The sequence below is a fragment of the Agelaius phoeniceus genome, chromosome 14, assembly GCF_051311805.1.
Source record: "Agelaius phoeniceus isolate bAgePho1 chromosome 14, bAgePho1.hap1, whole genome shotgun sequence".
NCBI lineage: Eukaryota > Metazoa > Chordata > Aves > Passeriformes > Icteridae > Agelaius > Agelaius phoeniceus.
In genome coordinates this window covers 4,253,433-4,273,014 of record NC_135278.1, presented here as the reverse complement: position 1 = coordinate 4,273,014, position 19,582 = coordinate 4,253,433, and the positions used below count along the sequence as shown (strand labels likewise).

The window sequence follows — 19,582 nt, the reverse complement described above, 5'->3', positions numbered from 1 at the left end:
CCCTGCAAACAGAACTGCACTGTCTGTGCTGCTCTGGCCTGTCCAGGCACAAGTGGGTGCCAGCACTTTGCCAAGAGGGGCGATGGGTTGGTGGTCCAAGCTTTATTGTCATTTCCCAGGGCTCACAGGGAGGAAAGCTTTTGTCCTCACTGTGGTTCTGACAGAGAGGCTGGGAAGGGAAAACTTGGAGCTTTTTCAGGCCTGTGTGGGAAGGCAGGACAAACACAGTGCAGCTCTCAAATCTCACCAAACTTCCCCAAGCTCATGTGGGACTGCACGGGCCTTGCCCAGGCTCTGGATGCCAGGGCAGAGTTCAGATGGGGGCCACATTTGCTGCTCTGAATCCACAGTTTTATCTGCAGTGCTCACACAGGGAAAGAGCTGCCCTTATTTTCCCCTTTTCTCCCAGAGTGGGACCCACACAGAGCTCATCCCTTTAGGCAAAAGGATGGGTCCTGCACAGGTTGGGCTGCTTCAGTCAGGCAGATTTGTATCTTTATTAATTCAGGGGCATCAAATTCCCTCCCCAGCCTCTTTTTTTTCCTGCATTTATACAAGTGGGGCAGATTTGGAAAAGCTGAGGTATCACAATGAATGAGTGTTCTATAATTCACAAGTCACAGTCAACACACACTCAACAAATAAAAGCCTCAGAAAGGTTTTTATCGGCCTAGATATTGAAACCAAATTTTATTTTTTGAAAATGACATTACACACATCTTGCAAATGTACATTTAGATGAGAAAACAATGAGTAACAAATATTGAGAGCAAAGCTATAAAGTGGACAGGTTCTCTGCTGCATGGCATTGCATTACAAGAATACTCAGACCCGGGATGGTTATTACAAGTAGTAAAAACAGTTCACAACACCTCACAAAAATGGAATTTTTTCCTAGTCAAATCTTCTGACAAAAGGAAATTCTGTTAAGGGAGAAGAGCCATAGGGAATAGAGGTGTGGATCTAGGTACACTTTGTGATTTCGTGGCACGGCTTTTTGGGGTTTCTTAAAGTCCATTTCTTACAAAATGCGTCTTTGTGTGTGACCCCATCTTTTCCAAGACTTTGCCCATTTTTTCTGTCCTTCACTGCCAACAGAACCACAGCTAATGAACAAGAAGCCCCTTGTACTCAACTCAGAGCTCAGGAGTGTGGAGAAGGAGTTGTTTACAGACCCCCCCAACAACATAGTTCCCATATCCCATCCCCACCCCCTTGCTGTGTATGCAGGAAAATCAAAAGTGTGTGCAAACTCCGCAAATCAGGGGCCGTGGGACGAGTCCCAGGGACATCCCCAGCACCCCCGCAGGAGTGGAGGCCACGGCCAGCGCCGCTCGTGCCCCTTGCCTCAGCTGCAGCGGCCCAGCAGCGCCTCACCCTCCCGCAGAGCCAACCCTCCAAAGGCTGCACTCGCTCCCGGCTCCTCGGGCAGAGGCGCTGGGGACTGATCTCCTCCTGCTGTATCCTGCAAGCTGGGTCTGATCAACGTGCCAAGGCAAGGCACTGCGAGAAGTACGGTCCCCGAGAGAACCTGTTGAGAACTGCTTTTCAAACCTGGTCGTTTATCGTTTTATTTATGCCCAAATCTGTACTTTACAACCACGAGAGAGAGAGAGAGAGAGAGAGAGAGACAAAGACAGAGTAAGAGAGAGGGAGAGAGAGAGAGAGAATCTTTCCAGGAGGAAAGGAAGAGCTAATTAAGAAAAGAGAGGTACAGGACCATGCATTTACTCTCAAGAGCTTGTTCACGAGCAAGCCAACATTTCTAACACTACAACCACTCATCTACATCTGTTTGCTAAGTAACTGAGTTCTACCTACAACTAGAGAGCAGAAGGGGTCTTTTTATTTTCTTCCCCCTCCCTTTAAAACGTCAATAAAAATGTTTTCTGTACAAGTTGAATGGCACAAAAGGTGGTTAAAATGCTAAGTAACTCACCACAAATGGAGAATGCAAAATTAGTTCAAAACATGCATGGATTGTGTACAGGTAAGCAAGGAATCATTGGCATAAAGCTGCAATATATTACAAGATGATACAGTTGAGATCTTTTGGAATAACCTCTGCTTGTTCTGTCCCTTTGAAGAGACCTTCACATAAAAATTCGGCATAAAGGGAATTCAAGGTACATATCCAAGCAGGAAGTTAACTATGGGCAACGTTATTTGTCTGAAGAGAAAAGCATTTCCCCTCCCCTTCCACACACTCCCCCAAGGTACAAAAGTCAACATGATCAGCATTGCTGCAGGCTTGCCAAAAAGAAAGGTTAGACAGGTCTGGGGTAGGAGAACAAAAGCACCATTTAAATTAATAACTCTTTGTACAATGTCATTAATTAAATACCTTACTCTTTAAACAAAAACATCCTGAAGTTTACCAATCCCACCAAAATAACCACAGACCCCTTCCCACCCCCGTGTCCTCCAAGGTTATGTACACAGAGTTTAAAGTATACCAGCTAAACTTTAAACCCAGCTGCCCCTCCAACCCCCACCCTCTGAACCACAAGAGAAAATCCATCGTGGCCTCTCAGTTTTATTATATTATATTGCAGCTTTGTCGTTAATGAGGAAATCATACGAACTCAATGCATGGTCTGAGACAGTAATCCACCATCAGGTGCCAGTTCAGCTGCACATCCCCTCCCTCAGCAGTGCTGGGTGGTGGCTCTGCAGCTCTGGGAGCCACAGGGTCCTGAGCAGAGGCAGCTCCTGCTCCCCAGGCAAGAGCAGTGTGAGAGCTCAGGCTGGCAGCTGCTCACCTCAGCTTGGGACAGGATTTGTTACTGAGAAAGCAGACAAAGGCTAGTGACAGCAAAGCCAGCAGGCTGATCCTCCTTTCCTGTGCTTCCAGACTAGACTGTGTCACAAAATCCAGAGAATTATGGAGGGCAATGTGTCATTTCAGAGAACAGAAGAGTTTTGGCTAGACGGGTTTCCTCTTTCCAAAAGACCCTGGGTGTCTTCTAATTACTAATCACAGCTGTACTAGGATTGCCATGGTGCTCAAGCTGCTTGGATCACCCATCATTTAAATAAGAAGCAAACTAACAACAATTTCACATGTCAGAATTCAGCATGTAATTATAACTCACAGGCTTCCTTGTTCTTACATTCAATACTCCTGCTTCACCATATCTAAAAACACCAATTAAGTGCAATTAATTCCCTAGACATTCTTCTTTTTAGGCAGATGCATCATTAGACATCACACTAAATCTGGAAAAAGCTCCTCTGTCTTAAAGAGAGGGAGAGAAAGGAAAAAAAGCTGTGTGTTCTGCAACCCCCCTGTGACTGTATGGTCAGCATGAGAGGGAAACAGAATATCACAGGATTTCACCTGCCACCTGCTGAGGAAAGTGAATTACAAGTCCATCCATACATGCTCTGCAGTGGCTGGAAGCAGATAGAGAAAAGCAGCCATGCTGTAATTTAAAAAAGAAGACAAAATACTCCACCAACATACCCCCAAAAACCCAAACAACAACAAAAATAAACCCCACAAAATGTTTCTCAGGGATTCTCTGAAAATAGAATTTGTCACGTTAAGAACTGGGCCTGGAGCCAAGGTTGGAATCCTTTGGTCCCTTACAGGTATTTCCCAAGCCTGAGCCTCTGCATGGGTTTCCCAGAGCCAGGGTTTGGTTCTGGCTCTCCCTGACCTGGTGCCACCACCGTGCTCCATCCTGCCTGCACGGGCCAGGTGAGCCCCAGTGCTCTGCAACAACCCCCTGTGCAAATGTGACTCCAATTTCGCTCCACTTCCTATCAATAACTCTTGAAAAGAGAGATGGAAGAACCAGCTTGGATAAAATTCAAAAGCTGCCTTGAGTTTAGATGAGTCACCTGAAATGACCCCAACCTTCCTTTTTATTTCAGAGGCATTTGGCAATGCTTTTCTCTAAAAACCAAGCCAACCACAAATCTCTGTTCTGCCTGGTACTAGCTGGGACTAGAGTAGAAAAATACTGGTAAAAATAGAAATACTACTTCTAGTCCCATAAACCTGCTGGGCTCAGGGCATGTCTATTGGTAGACTGAGTGAGAGTGAAGTGAGATAAAGTCAACACTCTTTAGGAGCAAAAACTATGGAGGAGGCCCTGATTTGCTGAGGTTCCTTGTTTAATTTTCAATTCTAAAACTTGTAATGTATTTCAGCAAACTGTTTCAGCTTTATCAGTAACTATAATTCAACTATACAAAATATCTCCCATCTACAACTTGCTATTCAAGGTCCATACAAGAGATCACTTGATAACTGGGGTCAGTGAGGTTTTCTCTGCAAAGGCTGCAGCTGTCACCCAGGAAACTGAATCTGCACTCAAGTAATCAATCACACAAGAATTATCAACTGCAATCAATCTTTGAAACAGGACACCAACCTCGGACCAGATAGATTCATAAATTAATTACAGAGGAGCTTCTGCCTGGTTAAAGCAGCAGAAAATTAGGTGTATTAGGTTCCATTTGCATTATATTGAGTGTCTGAGAATTTATGGAAATAGAAGAGATGCAATCTTTATGCAACAAAATAAATAATCTGAGACTGTAGAGCAAAAAAGTGTTTGGATGAGTCAGTTATTTTGTGGTTTAGGATTAAATTCATAAGCAACTCAACTGAATTTAGGAAAAAGATCTCATGAGAAAAGCGGTGCAAACACAGGTGCCTTTGTTCAGCACAGAGCTCCCATGGCTGTGTGGCTGCAGCAGCTCTCACACAGGGGCTGGGCATTTCCTGGGCACGATCAGCATCAGCTCTGTGCCCACACAGCACACCCTGAGCAGTCTGTGCTGCCTTTTCCCCCTGGCTGCCCCCTTCCCCAGAGCAGGCTGAGCCCTGTGGGAGGGGATGGGAGGCTCTCAGGTGCCCTCATTATTCTCCTACATCCCCCAGAGTGCCAGGTCTGTCCTCTCCAGGCCAGGGCAGGCTGATCAGTGATTGCTGTTTCTGATCTGACCCAGGGAGCAGTGTAAATAAACCTGGATCTTCCTTCTCCCCCTGAGGGATGGCACGTGCTGGCAGCAGAGCTAAACTGTCACAGACATCTTTCATGAAAAATCCTTTCCTTAGGATTTTTTCCTCCTGAGAAGCTGAGAGGCCTCAGGAACAAAATGTAACCAATGGTTATCTGCTGCTGTGGAATGCAACAGGTGCATCTGGGATTGGGCTCATGTTGGTTGTTTCTAATTAATGGCCAATCACAGTCAGCTGGCTTGGACACAGGGCCCGAGCCACAAACCTTTGTTATCATTCTTTCTGATTCCATTCTTAGCCAGCCTTCTGGTGAAACCTTTTCTTCTATTCTCTTAGTATAGTTTTGATGTAATATATATCATAAAATAATAAATCAAACCTTCTGAGACATGGAGTCAAATCCTCGTCTCTTCCCTCAGCCTGAGACCCCTGTGAACACGGTCACACTAAACAGCAGCAGGGAAGGAGCTTCACACCAGGTCCTCCTGCCTGCAGCCAGGTTTGGCCTTATTGCTGCCAAGGGGAGAGGGACAGACACTGCTGTGGACAGACACCATGCCCTGGCCTAGGTCCCTGCAGGGACACGGCTCCCAACAAACAGCCAGGAGCTGCTGCTGCTCTTCTGCCCACACCAAGCCACAGATCCTCAGCTAGCCCCAGTCTCCTTCTTTCTTTGTCCCTGGAATTTCTTGCCTTTTGTCTTTCATTATTCCCACACATCAGTGGCACTGACATGTCCAGTGCTCTCCCTGCCATTGGATTTTCTCTGAGGCTCCAGCTCATTTCATGACTCAGCACCTACCTCCTGACAAACACCCCCCACCATTCCTCCAAGGACCAGGCTTCTCCCTTCATTCCCTGTGTTTTCCATCATGCCATCCTTCCCTGATGATGCCAGCTTTCTCTTTTCCAGCTGACAGATTAATTACTGCCAAGATTTGTTAATTCCCTTTGGGCATCCTCCTTTTTCTTCAGTTTGAGGGATAAACAGTCAGACCCAGGGAACCTCCAAACTGGCTCAAGAGCCCTGAGTTCAGGGAGACAAAGAGCAAGAGCCACAGGAGGTGAGTTCAGGTGCACTAAGCAAGGACACTGCTCTCTCCCATGTAGACCATGAACACTTTCTAAACAAGAAGGTTTTCAACACCTGGCCCACTGTTTTCTTGGTAGAAAGCCACTGAAATAATTAGACTTAATCACTGTTTGTAAACAGAAGGCCCATATTTTGACTACTAGCACGAATTGCCCTGGTATGTGCACGTACATCTAACAAAAAGAGGGGCAGTAGGGGCTGTATCAGGCAGGAGAGAAAGGGGCTGCTGGATGAGGGCACCTCCTTCCTCCCAGGGCTGTTGCTGGCTCCCCCATGGTTTCAATGGGGAACTAAAAATGAGCTGTCTCTCTTTCCCCATGACTGAAATACTTAAACATTTTTACAGCAGAGTTTTGAGGGAGCCAGAGTTCTGTGAGAGAGTTGCCAGTTTGCTTCTGTAACGTGTTCAGACTTTGCTGAGCAATGAATACACTTTAAAATCAAGCTCTTTGTATCAGCTTATCTCAAAGCACCCTACAGGTGGAGGGAAGTATTGGGACCAGCCCCCTGTGCACTGGCACAAGGAGAAGTGATCTGTCCAGAGTGTGCCACACCCCAACAGCTCTGAAACCCACTGCTGAATCCACTAGGTTTGACTCTCATTTGCCCAGAAGCTCATCTGTTGGCCAAAAATAGGTGTTGATGTGTTTAACCTCCTCTAAGCAATGTCCCAAGGGATGGGTAGTGGTCTGTGACCCCAAACTGCACATTTTCCTCTGCAGGTGTAGCACTCACACCATGCTCTACAGCTGGGATCCTGCCAGAGCAGCTGTGCAATGGCATTGCTGGAAAAACCCTTTCCATCCACCTACTTTATATTCCCTGAAAATCTCCCCTCTCCCTGTTAAAACATGGCTTTGTCACCTTGGCCTCAGACCTTCAGTCATCACTGACTAGAACTGTTCCAGAGGAAACAAAACAAAGCAAAGGGGGGTCTGTACATTGCTGCTCCCAGCCTTTCACCTGCAGGCACCAGGAGAAAGCAGCTCTCGAGCCAGGAGCAGAGGAGGAGGAGGAGGAAGAAGATCTGAACAGCAGAATCAACCACCACTGCAGCAGAACCCAGCCCTGTTCACTCCACAGTGAGACACAAGACTCAGCTTTAACATTTCCTGAGATACTGTGGAGAGGCTCAGATTCATGCAGATGGGACAGCCAGGAGAATTCTGTGGTTCTGGAGACAGCAATTTTCAAGAGATGGGTTTCATACCTCGAGAATTCAAGTGTGCCCTGTCTCCTTTGGTCAAGGCCATTGAACCCCAGGCCTTGCTGGGCACATGCACAGTCCTGCTTCTGAAGCCCAGGGGATGTTAGAAGGCACTTAAAGTCTTCACCTTCCTGCTCTCATCACACCAGGGTGGGGTTCCAGCTGGATCCCTTCCAGGTGTCTTGTGTAAAGCACTTGTCCTGCTGTAAGGACTGGCCTGACTCTTTAGATACACAGAAAAAAGATCCTCACCTCGTGCCATCCATTTGCTTCTACAAAGAACCTCACCAGTCCCAAACACTGTCCCAGCCTGCTTCCATCAGCAACCAGAAAATTGACCTGGAGCCTAAGTCACCACAAGGAAAAAAAAGCTGTTTTATTCCATTGTGGTCATGGTCAGCACCTGGTGTGTGGCAAACACACCTCTACAGAGCTTTTCTCTGGTTATGGATTGTCTTAGCTTGAGGAGACACTTTCTAGGCTAATTTTATATCTACTTCACTTGGCTATCTTTTATCCCTTTCTCTAAAAATGATTCTGCCTCTACTAGAGTGGAAGAGAACTCTTGGTTGCTCTGCATGGCTGTGGGGCACCACGGAGGTCAGCAGCAAAATCACTGCAGTGCTCTCAGCACGCTGGGGAAGGCTCAGGCTGCAAAACCCACACTGGGGCCCTGCAGAGAAGATGTCACTTCCAGGGATGGCTGTCCCTGGAACAGTGTCTGGGTAGGGATCCAGCCTGGAATCCCAGAGCACTCCCACACGCTGTGCTGGGAAGCAGCAGGAAGAGCAGCACTGACCTCAAAGGCATGAAAAGGCATCCCAGGAAATGTTCTCCATGTGGATAAGGAGAAAGGAACACTTTAATGCCCTTGCTTCCCATTGGAAATGCCTGGGTGTGACACTGCTTTGCTGTTTGCCACAGTTTTTGGTTCTGCCTCCTTTTTTTCCCCTTCAAAAGTACTGAACAAGCAGATGAGAGAGAAATGGCAGCTCGACCAAGTGTGTGGATTTCTGTATGCCTACACGTGTGTTAGCTGAGGGTGAGAGAGATGTGGAAGTTGTTTTCTAAGCAGGATTATTCTATTATCGATGGAAATAACACAATTAAGGTTTCTAGCTCCTGAGAAGACAATAAATAATGTGCAGATACTGGAAACACAGACAGTGGTAGGGAAAAGCTGCTTCCAACTTCCACTGCAAAGTAAAATCTCATTATCAAACTCTTTCCAAATCATTTCAAGATATTTAGCTGGTGGAACTGAACTAGCTCCAAATCATATACCAGATGAGGCTTTAAACCAGAAACTTCAGGATTATAAATGCTTTACAAGTGATAAAAATCCCAAGGCTGAAGGTTTTGCTGCATTCCTCTCATCTTCTACAGTCAAGACCATCACCTGAGTGTAAAAATGCTAAACCCTTCTATATGTACTATTCCTTCCTAATGACTGTGTCTGAAACAGGGATCTTAATATGCAAATTTGCTAAATTATTCTGAATAAAGACAGATTTCAAAGAAACAAAGCCCTGCTATTTTAAGAGTTTCTCCATTTTGTTTTTAAATACTGTATTGTTTTAAAACAATATAGTCTCAGTGATTCAATTAGTCTCTGAAAGCACTAAAGGCAGCCTCATGAGGCAAATTAGACAGGGTTTTTATAGCAGAATTAATATGGCAAATCCTCATATCATGTGGAGTTTATGTGCTTGTAAATGTAAAAAAAAAAATCAATATGAAAGGTGAACTGTGGAGTATATAGTGGAATTACTATCATCTGCTCCAGGATCTCACAGGGTCTGGAATTGCCATAGTAAATTGGAAGTAATTACTAATTCACAGCAGTTCAGGAAAGCTTTCTGACCAAATCCAAGCTTAATCTCGTGAAAAGTCAGCAGGAGTAAAGCACTTGCTAAAATTTAAGCTTTTAGGTTTTTTCCTGAATCACAGCTGCTCTTCTGTTTCGGTAACTAAGGTCTGATGCCTGTGCACTGTTTCTCTTTGTATTCAAATCTAGATGAGGGATCCTACAAAGCCAAAGGTAACTAGTTCTGAATGTATGTAACATTCCACATGCATTTCTGTACAAGAACTCATGCAATATTGGCATTAATACAGACTTCACTCTATGCTACAGCTGAAATGCTCACTGACTTCCACTGCCCAGGCATTTCTACCCAGAAAATTGCTTCTTAAAACTTGGGAGTCTGACCTCATACCCTGTTTTCTTTGTGGCTTCTGCTGGTTTGAATGGCTATTTTTCCCACTGAACAATTAATTCTAATCCTTTTAGGCCTTTTCAAGGTCCCCCTAATTCCCTGAAGGAATTGCTGGGCTCAGCCCCACCACAGGATGATCCTCATGCAAACAAAGCTGCATTCCCAAGGGAGAGCTGGCAGGATCAGGTCTGAGATGTGTCACCAGGTGCAGCTCAGGAGGAAGAGCTCAGTGATTCCTCAGTGATGCTCCACCAGGAAAAGCATCTCCAAATAACCAAACAGAGCTTCTGGCAGGAAGGAAAGGAAGCCCTGCCCAACAAGCATCCAAACAAAGCATCATTCCTCCCTTGGGATCCTGCTTTCTCTTACACAAACTGGGTGAGAGCATCTCCCAGATTCCTTTCCACCAGCAGCTCCAGCAGCTCAGGCTGCTGAGCCCAGAGCAGCCCAGATTTGAGTTTCCTGCTGGATCTGTGGTGAGCATCCTGCACTGAGCAGCACGAGAACCTGGCTGGGACTGCATGGCTGGTCTCCTGCTCTGTCTGAGGAAAGGTGGCAGGACAGGCTCACCCTGACTGTGACAGGAATGGCCTCTGTCACAGTGTGACAACACCCTGGACTGCAGTTCCAGTCCATCTGTGGTGACTGCTCAGGGTCCCTGGAGAGGCAGAGACTCAGGGAGGGACTCTGGGATTTCCACCAGCAGAACAGAGGAGAGGGTAAAAGCATGTTAAGTGGTCTGTCCCACTAAAGCTTTCCCTAAGACAAAAGCTCTGATGAATAATATTGTAATTAGCATAACCAAGGCCTTTGACATCCTTATGCTTAAAAAAGTCCTTTTTGCTCATGACCAGCTTCTACAGTAGCACTCACAGGATTAAACAGCCAAAAATTAGCACCCATAACCAAATCTGCACCCAGAATATTTCAGCACCTTCTGTTAGAGGATCTGAAAGCACTTGACAAATGTTAACCAACATTTGGCCTCACAACCCCCAGTGAGGTAGAACAGAGCTGTCCCTGCAGGGAGAGACAGACAGATTGAGGCACAGGGTTACTCAGAGACCTGCTCCCATTCAGACACAAAATTCAGCAATGCCAAGGGCTTAGAGGTGTGCTGACTGCTGCACCCAAGCTTTGTCCACAGCACCATCCTTCCCCCCACAAACCCTCAACGAGCCCTTAGCCTGTGAACTAACCCCAGGATTCTATTTACAATATTTAAAATGACCATTTAGCAGTTGTGCAGTCAGAGAGTTATTCAATCAAATGAAGCTATCAGTGAGAACAAATGGCCCCTTGTGCAAAACTCTGGCTGTAAATGATCATGCACTAAGACTACTGGGTGCAAATTTGGTGCATGATAACTCTGACCCCTTGACAATTCCCAATCCTGGCCTCTCTCTGATGAATCTCTTTTAAAAAGTTGCATTATAAGTATGATCACACGAGCCTCAAAAGATGCAGCCTGCACAGATTGTTTCATCCCAGCAATGCAAGCAAACAAAACCTGGAGTGGCTTTGGGAACAACCCAGCATTCATGGAGCATCAAACATCACAAGGATGAAATCCATCCTAACCACAAGGGGTTGCAAGGCAACAGGGAGTAGGTGTCTATGTTGGAAAAAAAAAAAAGCAAAAAAAAAGCAAATAGAGCAACAAAGAAAGGCTTGATTGCACAGATTTCATTTAGGTAAAGTTCTGCAAGAATCAGTTTCATCAAAGCTTATTCCATGAGGGAGGGAGGCAGTGGCAGCTGGCCTAGGACGAAGCTTTGGCGCAGTAAAAACCACCAGGCCTGCGTGAGGAGATGAACTTTGCATTCTGGAGGAGGCATTACTGATTAATAAAAGCAAAAGCTTCTCTAAATACAGCGAGTTTGTTTTTCTCAGATAGAAGAGTTTCTTAAAATACAGGTTTTTAGAACACCACAAAACTTCATTTGTTATATAAGTAGAGAATCTGGCCATAGTTAGGAATACTGAAGTGTAAAAAACCAAATACGTAGTCTTAAACATTACAAAAACTATCAAAACATTCAATATTTTGAATTGACCATTTTTTCCCCCCTACACGTGTCTGTTTTGGCAGTGATGACAGGATTTCTAAACTGAGTTGCTGTTATTATTGTTCTGCAGTTGTGGTTGGTTTTTTTTGTACTTTTTTTTTTCTGAACGTGTTTTTTAAACAAAAGAAAATTACCAGCTTTTATAAAAAAGAAGGAGCTTGAATCCTTACTCCCAAAACACAGATAAAAGGTTTTCCTTTATAAAAAGTGTATTGATTTTTTTGCTATAAAAAGTGACCTATAGGGTGTCAAACCTGAAAACAAATTCTCACAGTGTTTTCAGTGTTGGCTGTTCACAAGGCATTACTGTTACAAACAGAGATAGAGAGATACCATAGGGGAGGTATAAATATTTGTTACCAGCTAGCAGCATTGCATGTGGAAGATGTTCTACACCAGATAACTCAGCTGATTTATGGGGGGTTTTACTTAATTATTAAAAAAATCCCAAACAATATTTGAATAATTTGAATTATTGTACTAACCTTACTTAGCATCTGACACAATCATTCCTAATCTCATCCAAGCTTCTGCTGGCATATTAAGCATCCAACTAGAAATTCCCTTCCTGCTCTCCACAATAAAACCAAGACTCTTTAGAATGCAGGTGCCAAAACTGGGGCTGTGAATGAGGAGCAGGTGAGCTGGCAGTTTGCACAGGTGGAGAGCATCACCTGCCCTGCTCCAGCCTGCAAACTGCCCAGCAAGGGCTCCATTTGCACACCTCCAGGGGAGCTACTTTACTAACACCAGGAAAACCACATGGTTGCAGCAGCAGAAGAAACAACAGAAGAAAATGGGAAATGCACGGAATCCTTGGCACGGAGGCCCCAAATTTCTCACAATGCCCATTTTGCACCCCTGTGACTAAGAAGAATGGTATCCCTCTATCTCTATAGACTGGCAGGTGTTGGTTTGTGGCACAGAGAGGAGAAATCACAGAACAAAAATGACATTTAACTGTGTGTCCTTTGACTTGAAAGCACCAGTCACCGATCTGCTTGTGTGGCAGAGGTACTTTGCTGTATCCCAAATGCAACGTGGACATCTCACTCTACATGGAGTCTCCCAGGGAATCCGAGTCATCCAAAGACAGAGGCAGGTACAAGTCCTGTAGGGAGAAAAGAGAAAATGTTAACCCTCACCATCAGCTCCCACCCTTGGCCACGCAAAGGGAAGCAGCTGAGTGGCTCTGGGCAGCCCAGAGGCTGAAATTCACATTCCAGAGGGTGGAGTGTGCTGGTGACTGGGCTGGGATCACCAGAATCCAGGGAGCAACAGGCTAAAACCAAGGCAGGCTCCTTGCACAGAGGAGCAAGAGCATCTCTGCTCCTGATGATTGGTCAGGGATGAGTTTCAGGGGTTTTTTATTGTTCTGTATCTATGTGGCCATTCCAGCAAGAGCATCTCTGTTCCTGATTGGTCAGGGATAAGTTTCAGAAATGGGTTTTTTATTGTTCTGGATCAATGTGGCCATTCCAGCAAGTGCATCTCTGTTCCTGATGACTATTCAGGGATAAGTTTCAGAAATGGGTTTTTTTTATTGTTCTGGATCAATGTGGCCATTCCAGCACATGCATGAAAGAGCAGCATCGTGCCTTAAACACACCTCTTTAAACCTAAGTCCACAATAAAGAGTCTTACCTTGGTTTGACAGCTGCCCTCAGGACAAATCTCCAGGAAAATCACATGTTCCATGGTTTATTCTTTATTTTAAAGTAACTTATAATCAGTTGGAAAGGTTAATAAAATAATCCCAAGTTTGTTATTTGGATCAAATGCTCAATATAAAGTTTCTCCAGTGTCCCTTTCTGGGGTAACCATTTTATTCCACTTGTTTAAAGTCCAGTGTGGGACAAGGTACAGGAACGAGCTCAAGAGTTCTCCTGGAATCTTTTTGAGCTCTGACCCACACACAGGTAATAACTGAGCAAAATGAAGTAAAACCCAAATATTCAGGAAGGAAATTCACAGAAATCTTGATATAAGAAGAGGTAAAATAGGACTTTGTGGTGAGCTCAACCTAAGCATTTATCACTTGAGCTTTAAGGGGAAAAAAGAAAAGTGATTTCATCATAAGCAGGAAATTGCTCCTGGAAGAAAGACAATGATGCCTGAATATTCTGGTAACCTAAAATGCTGAATTTGTGTTTGCTGATTGGCCTAACTTAGTGGAGAAAATCATAGCTGGGTTGGCTTTGCCCTCAGCAGCCACCATCTATTACAAATGGTCTCAGGGCTGCACTGGAAAGGTCATAAATCAGCCAGCTGCAAACATACATAAAACATTAAAAAGGTGAGTTTTACTTGTCTTGACCAAGGAACAAATCCTCACCTGCAAAGTTCTCAATGAGATGGAAAGTTTGGAAAATATTTATTGTTCCTAATGCTGAAGCAAAGGATGCAGTTTGCAGCATTACTTCTGCTCAACTGATGAACTCAGACCATGGGCCAGATTCTGTCCTCAATTATAAATAAACAATAAATCTGGACACATTGTGTTAAATTTGGTGTGTTTTCTCAAACTTAGACTGAGCAGCTGAGAGCAGAGTGAGGTCCTGAGGAAAACACAGTTTTCATTTGGATTCAGCTATGCCTTTGTTAAACAGAATTGGTTCAACCCCTGCAAGCTGCCCCGCGGTGGGTTCCACGTGGCTGCTGACTGAAAAACCTCAGCATCACCAGCATTTTTAAATTACTCTTCAAAATCTTTGAGTCAATGCTTTCAGAGTCAGGCTGAGAGGTGCATTCTGTTTTACTAAAGAGAAACCCCCCTGACTTCCTCTCTCACCCACTTTTGTGCCCAAGCTCCAATTCCCGTATCAAGTGAAAACTGTTGGAAGCAGCATTGTGGCTATTCCAGAAATGCAAAGGCCCACAGAAATGAAAGTCAGAACTCAGCACAGAGTGGCCCTGAATAACAGGAACTGAAGAAGCTGTGACAGCTGCTGTACCTTTTAAATAAATCAATACATGAATTATCCATGAGCCAGCACAGGTTTCCTGGTCCCTGCCAGGATGCTGTGCTACCTGTTGGCCTGTTCCACAACACAATTACCACACCAGCTGCAAGAATCACCTGCTTCCTGTAAAACAGGGCATGGCCTTAAATAATTTAAAAAAACTTAAATTCTTCAGGAGCATCATTAAAGTGATGTCTGAGAGCTCCAGTAACATTTGTGTTGCTTCTGCTCTTTAATGGGCCTGATTTGCCAACACTTGAAGCTTTTCAGGCCAGGAGGGTTGACATGAAACCACATCCATCAATGATTTTTTCAAACAGTGGTACAAACTCATGGTTAAGGTCTCTCCATCCACCTCTGGATGGTCTCCAGCACACATTATCAACTCCAGGGCCATTCAGGCCAGTGCTTTGCTCACCACCATGCCCTAAAGGACAACTTTTACAGGTAAAGGGCCAAACTCCCCTGTCTGAACACCAGGAGTTGTTGTTATTTTCCCAGAGGGTATGGCCATGACTTGAGGGTCCCCCAGAGCTGAGGGGCTGAGGCAGAAGGAGGTGTAGTAAGGTATAAGAAACGTAATACCTTGTGCTTGCGGAGGCTCCCGGGGCTGGTGGGCGTGGAGATCGGGGACTGCTTGGACTTGGGGGTGGACAGCTGGCTGCTGGAGGTCCCGTTGGCTGGCAGGAAACAAGACACAAGCTGGAAATCAGGCAAGCAAGGGGAAGGCTTTGCTCCTCTGGGGAGATGGAAGGCCTCCAAACATTTAACACCATGGTTTATTCATGTTAGGCAGGAGGAAAAAAAACAAACAAACCAAGTGAACAGCATAGCTGTAAAGAAAACTCAAGGATTTCAGCTGCAAAATACAGTGAGATACAAAATAAATTCAGGGAGCAATATTTCACCCAACAAATACTCACCAAGACAATCCAAGGCACATATCACCAGAAAAACAATTTCTGTGTTCTCAAACTGTTTAAGGGCATGACTGGAAACCAGAGGCTGAAGATATCCTGAATCCTACCCAAGCAAGGTGAGATGTCAATTATAGAAATGAAAAATTAGACAAACAGCAGCATGGAATGCCCTGGATGTAGTTTGCTGTTGGGTGGGATTAAGTGACCAAAGAGCCTGATGGAATTATGCTCTCAATTGTGACAGCTGAATCTACAAATCAGTTACTTAAAATTCATCAAGTACTTGAGTGTCTGGAGGAGACTGAAGAAGTGTAATAAAGTGTCATAGAGTAAAATGTGTGAATGTTGTATTTTTAAGAGTTAAACCAGCACAACTCTCACTTTAAAGCCTCAGAAAACCTCAGTGCTCTCCTCTGTTACCTCCTTGTGAGAAACAGGAGCAGCTCAGGTTTGCAGCAAAGGCAGAGGTCAAGCAGGTGTGAAAAGAAACGTGCTCAAAGCCCTGGGACAAAGGAGGAGCTGCCAGCACCTTAAAGCAACAAATTCATGGTGGTGTGGGTCCTCTGCCTTCACATCCATCATTTCCATGCACTTCCTCCTCTGTTGGAAGAGGTTATTCACCACACACAGCTTTTTTCCTATCACAAATGCACCTAAGTGAGGAAATGGATATTTTTAAAAGGTGGAAGAAATAATGATTTATAGATAATTGGGGAACAGTGTGACACTTCACCTCCTTATCTCACTCAAACCATGCTTTATTGATAGGGGAAACAACCTGTTCTGGAAAAGCAGGAGCTGTTTCCTGCTGGCTCCTGCACTGAGCTGTGCCACTCTACAAAATGAGCTGCCCTCCAGGCTGGTGGGAAAAAAAAGTAGAGTTCTTTATAACTGTATGCCAAATAATGAAGGCAATTCAGTAAAAAAGAACTTGGATCTCTTTTATGTTTTATTTCACTGAGTGAATTTGTGTTTCCTATTAAAGAAAATATGGGGAACAAGAGGACTGATATAATCTCCATTAGCTAGAATCCATTTCCAATTTCTAAAATGCCTCTTTTTTTATCTCCAATTGTCACTGATCCTTCCTAAGCTGAAGAATGCCACCTAACAACTCTGCAAGAAACCCCAATTTCCTTTCCACAAACAAGACTGGAACAACAGCAGAGCCAGTGTGCAGCAAAATGGATGTGATTGCTGCAGGGCAGGACAGAAATTCCCTAATACAATGAGAGTTTTAAGTGCTACAGCAGGCATGTAAATATTTTATGAGCATCAACAAAAAAACCAGATGTGACATCCAGATCAGAAATGGAATGGGATGGATGGATATCATTACAAAGACAGCAGAATTTTGCAGCAGGAGCAACAATGAAGAAGCCCAGTTTAATTTTCTCTGCCTGCTAATGAAGAATAGTGCTCATAAGCAAACTTGCCTGCATTTCCTTTGAACTGAAATGCAAGAAAATAACAGGAGGCAAAGAGCAGGTCCCAGGTGGTGCATAACACTGCTGCTCCACTAAAATCTGCTGATGATTTAGGGTAGCTCAGGATCTCACCTACACTCAGCTACCAGGAACTGTTCTTTAGAACCAGCTTTCCTTTCAATTCTTTGGGGGTTTTCCACCATTTTATTCTTTGTGCATTATGGCTTATTCGTGGCATTGAATTTGTTCTGCAACATCAATTTACCTTAAAGTGTATCTGTAATATTCTTTAATTGAAGGAGCATGTGCACCTTTTTTCCACAGGATCCTCACCTCCCCCTGTGCACGAGGCAGTTTGTACTCAGGAGAGAAATCAGACTTGTCCAGCACATGAGAGGGAGGATGGAGAATATTCCTGTCATATTTGAGATGAGAGGTCCAGGGAGACTGAATTCTCTGTCTGCTTCCCCCACAGGTATTTTAGAATCACAGAAAGGTTTGGATTGGAAGGGATCTTAAAGCTCATCCCATTCCACTCCTGCCATGGCAGGGACACCTTCCACTGTCCCAGGCTGCTCCAAGCCCTGTCCAGCCTGACCTTGGGCATTTCCAGGGATTCAGGGGCAGCCCCAGCTGCTCTGGGCACCTGTGCCAGGGCCTCATCACCCTCACAGCAAAGAATTTCTTGTTAATGTCTAAGCCTGCCCTCCTTTAGCTTAAGTCCATTTCCCCTTTGTCCTATCACTCTATGCCCTTGTCAAAAGTCCCTCTTCAGCCTTTTTTGAGGTCCTTTTTTGGCAGTTTTCTCACATGGAATTGTTCCCTGAGTGTTGCTTAGGTTTGCTGGGATGACTGGGGCTCTGGATCCAGAGTTCATTGTCCCATTCCAGCTCCAGCCCATGCAGTCCCATCCTGCTTGTTTTTCTCTCTCAGCCCACGTTGTTTGTGCTCTTGGGCTGAGATTTGGATCATTTGTCCTTGGTCCCCAGCTGGAGCAGGAATTGTTTTGTCTCCCTGCTCTGTGCACAGAGCTCAGCATCCCCTCATATGAAACCCAGACCCACCCACTAAAGCAGCACAGAATGTGAAAAATGGAAAAGCCAAAACCTGAGGCATCATGGCATTCCCCAGACATCTGCTGCCTTGGACACACTCATCCATAATGACCCCTGGGAGCAGCCCTGCAGCCAGGACAGACGGACACTCTGGGTCTGTTTGCTAATTGCTGCTGCCTGCTGAATGTGCTTTTGTCCCTCTGTCCATTAGTGGACTGAGACATGAAGGTCCTGCAGCAGCCTCAGAGCCCTGCTCATATTCTCCCCGGGCCAAATCAAGGCAAAGACATTTTCAAATTTCAGTTCAGGTACCTGTGACTGTCCTGGTTTTAATAATCATAAGCTCTCCCATCACAACACATGTTTTTATACAACTGAACCCTTGTTTGGCACGTCAGTTTGTGTAAGATAAATTCAAGTTTTTTTAACAAAGAAAGAATGGTAAATGACATCATTATTTTCTCTCCTGTATTTCTCCCCTGAGATTTAGCTCTGGCTTTAGCTCAGCCTGACTCCTTATTGGAGCAGTCTGTTAAGCAAATTCTGCCAAACTTCATGCTGACCCTACTCCATTTAGATCTCATGGAGCAGAGCAGAAGCACAGAGGCTCCTCATGCCCAGTTTTCCTCTGCCATGTTAGGAGAAGGAATTGGCTGGTGCCCTGCAGGTGAGGTTTGTATGGATTTCACTGCTCTGAGCTGGGTCTTTTAGCAAAGCTGACTCCCTAGGAAGAAAGATTGAGGTTAGAAATACACAGAAGCTTTGTAACTCCAATTTTGCCAGAAATCCACTGGCATTACTTAGGAAGGACAGATATGGGTTGGGTGTTAGTGAGGGAAAGGAGAAAGGATTTCCCTTGGGAATACAAGGATTGGGGTGAGTCCCCATCCTTGGAGCAGGGAGACACTTCTTTGTTCTGCATTCATTCATTTAATTTTCATTCATTCATTTAAATGACTGCATGGTAAGAGAAAAGCGCTGTGCCAAGAAAACAATGTTTAAATTGCTTCTGTGGATTTGCCACCTCACTTTTTTGGATATCCTGGGAACTGAAGGGCTCTGGCTGCCTAAAGGGATTGAGCTTTCCACAGTGAGGCTCACTGGGCTCAGACTCCTGTCACCCAAAGATTCCCCTCCAAACCTGCCCAGACATCAGTGCCCAGACATGTCACAATGGCCTTGGAGACCTTGGTGGGAGAATAGGATACAGAAACCTGCACAGAAAAGAGCTGGGAAGAACAGAAACAACACAAAACCAAGGAAACGCTCGTGAGTTTCCACATGACAACCACAGCAGAGGGAAAAACAACAAAGACAAAAGGTACAAATGGGTAGGAGAGCAAACACACAGCAGAAATATTGCATATATTTGAAGTAAAACTGCTTTAAAATAGTTTCACACATTAAATGGGTGAGATTCTGGGGGGAAAAAATAGGTCAGATCATATTTTATTAATCAGACTTCATTCAGCTTTCTTTGCTTTTTGAATGTGATAACTCCAAAATCTCATCTAAATGTAAATATTGGTTCTTAAAAGATGTGTAAATCCACTTAATTTATTACCAGTTCAATACAGGAATACAAAATAGTATTCTTTTTTCTCTCTGCCCTGAGAAAACAAGAGTCTTCTATTTTTCAGTACTAAAAGAGCTC

At 44.7% G+C, this 19,582-nt stretch overlaps 1 protein-coding gene across 7 annotated transcripts in view; it reads right to left on the bottom strand.

Moving 5' to 3' along the window:
- Nucleotides 1–671: 671 nt before the first annotated feature.
- The window catches only part of DCX (doublecortin), an 82,574-nt gene continuing 63,663 nt past the window's right edge, over nt 672–19,582 (bottom strand). For 3 of the 7 annotated variants that reach the window (XM_077186212.1, XM_077186214.1, XM_077186213.1), the window contains one exon: nt 12,683–15,206. In XM_077186212.1, the coding sequence (XP_077042327.1) occupies nt 15,016–15,206 (191 nt within the window). In that variant the 3' untranslated portion in view covers nt 12,683–15,015. The other 4 variants (XM_077186215.1, XM_077186216.1, XM_054641514.2 and 1 more) reach the window with 2 other exon arrangements.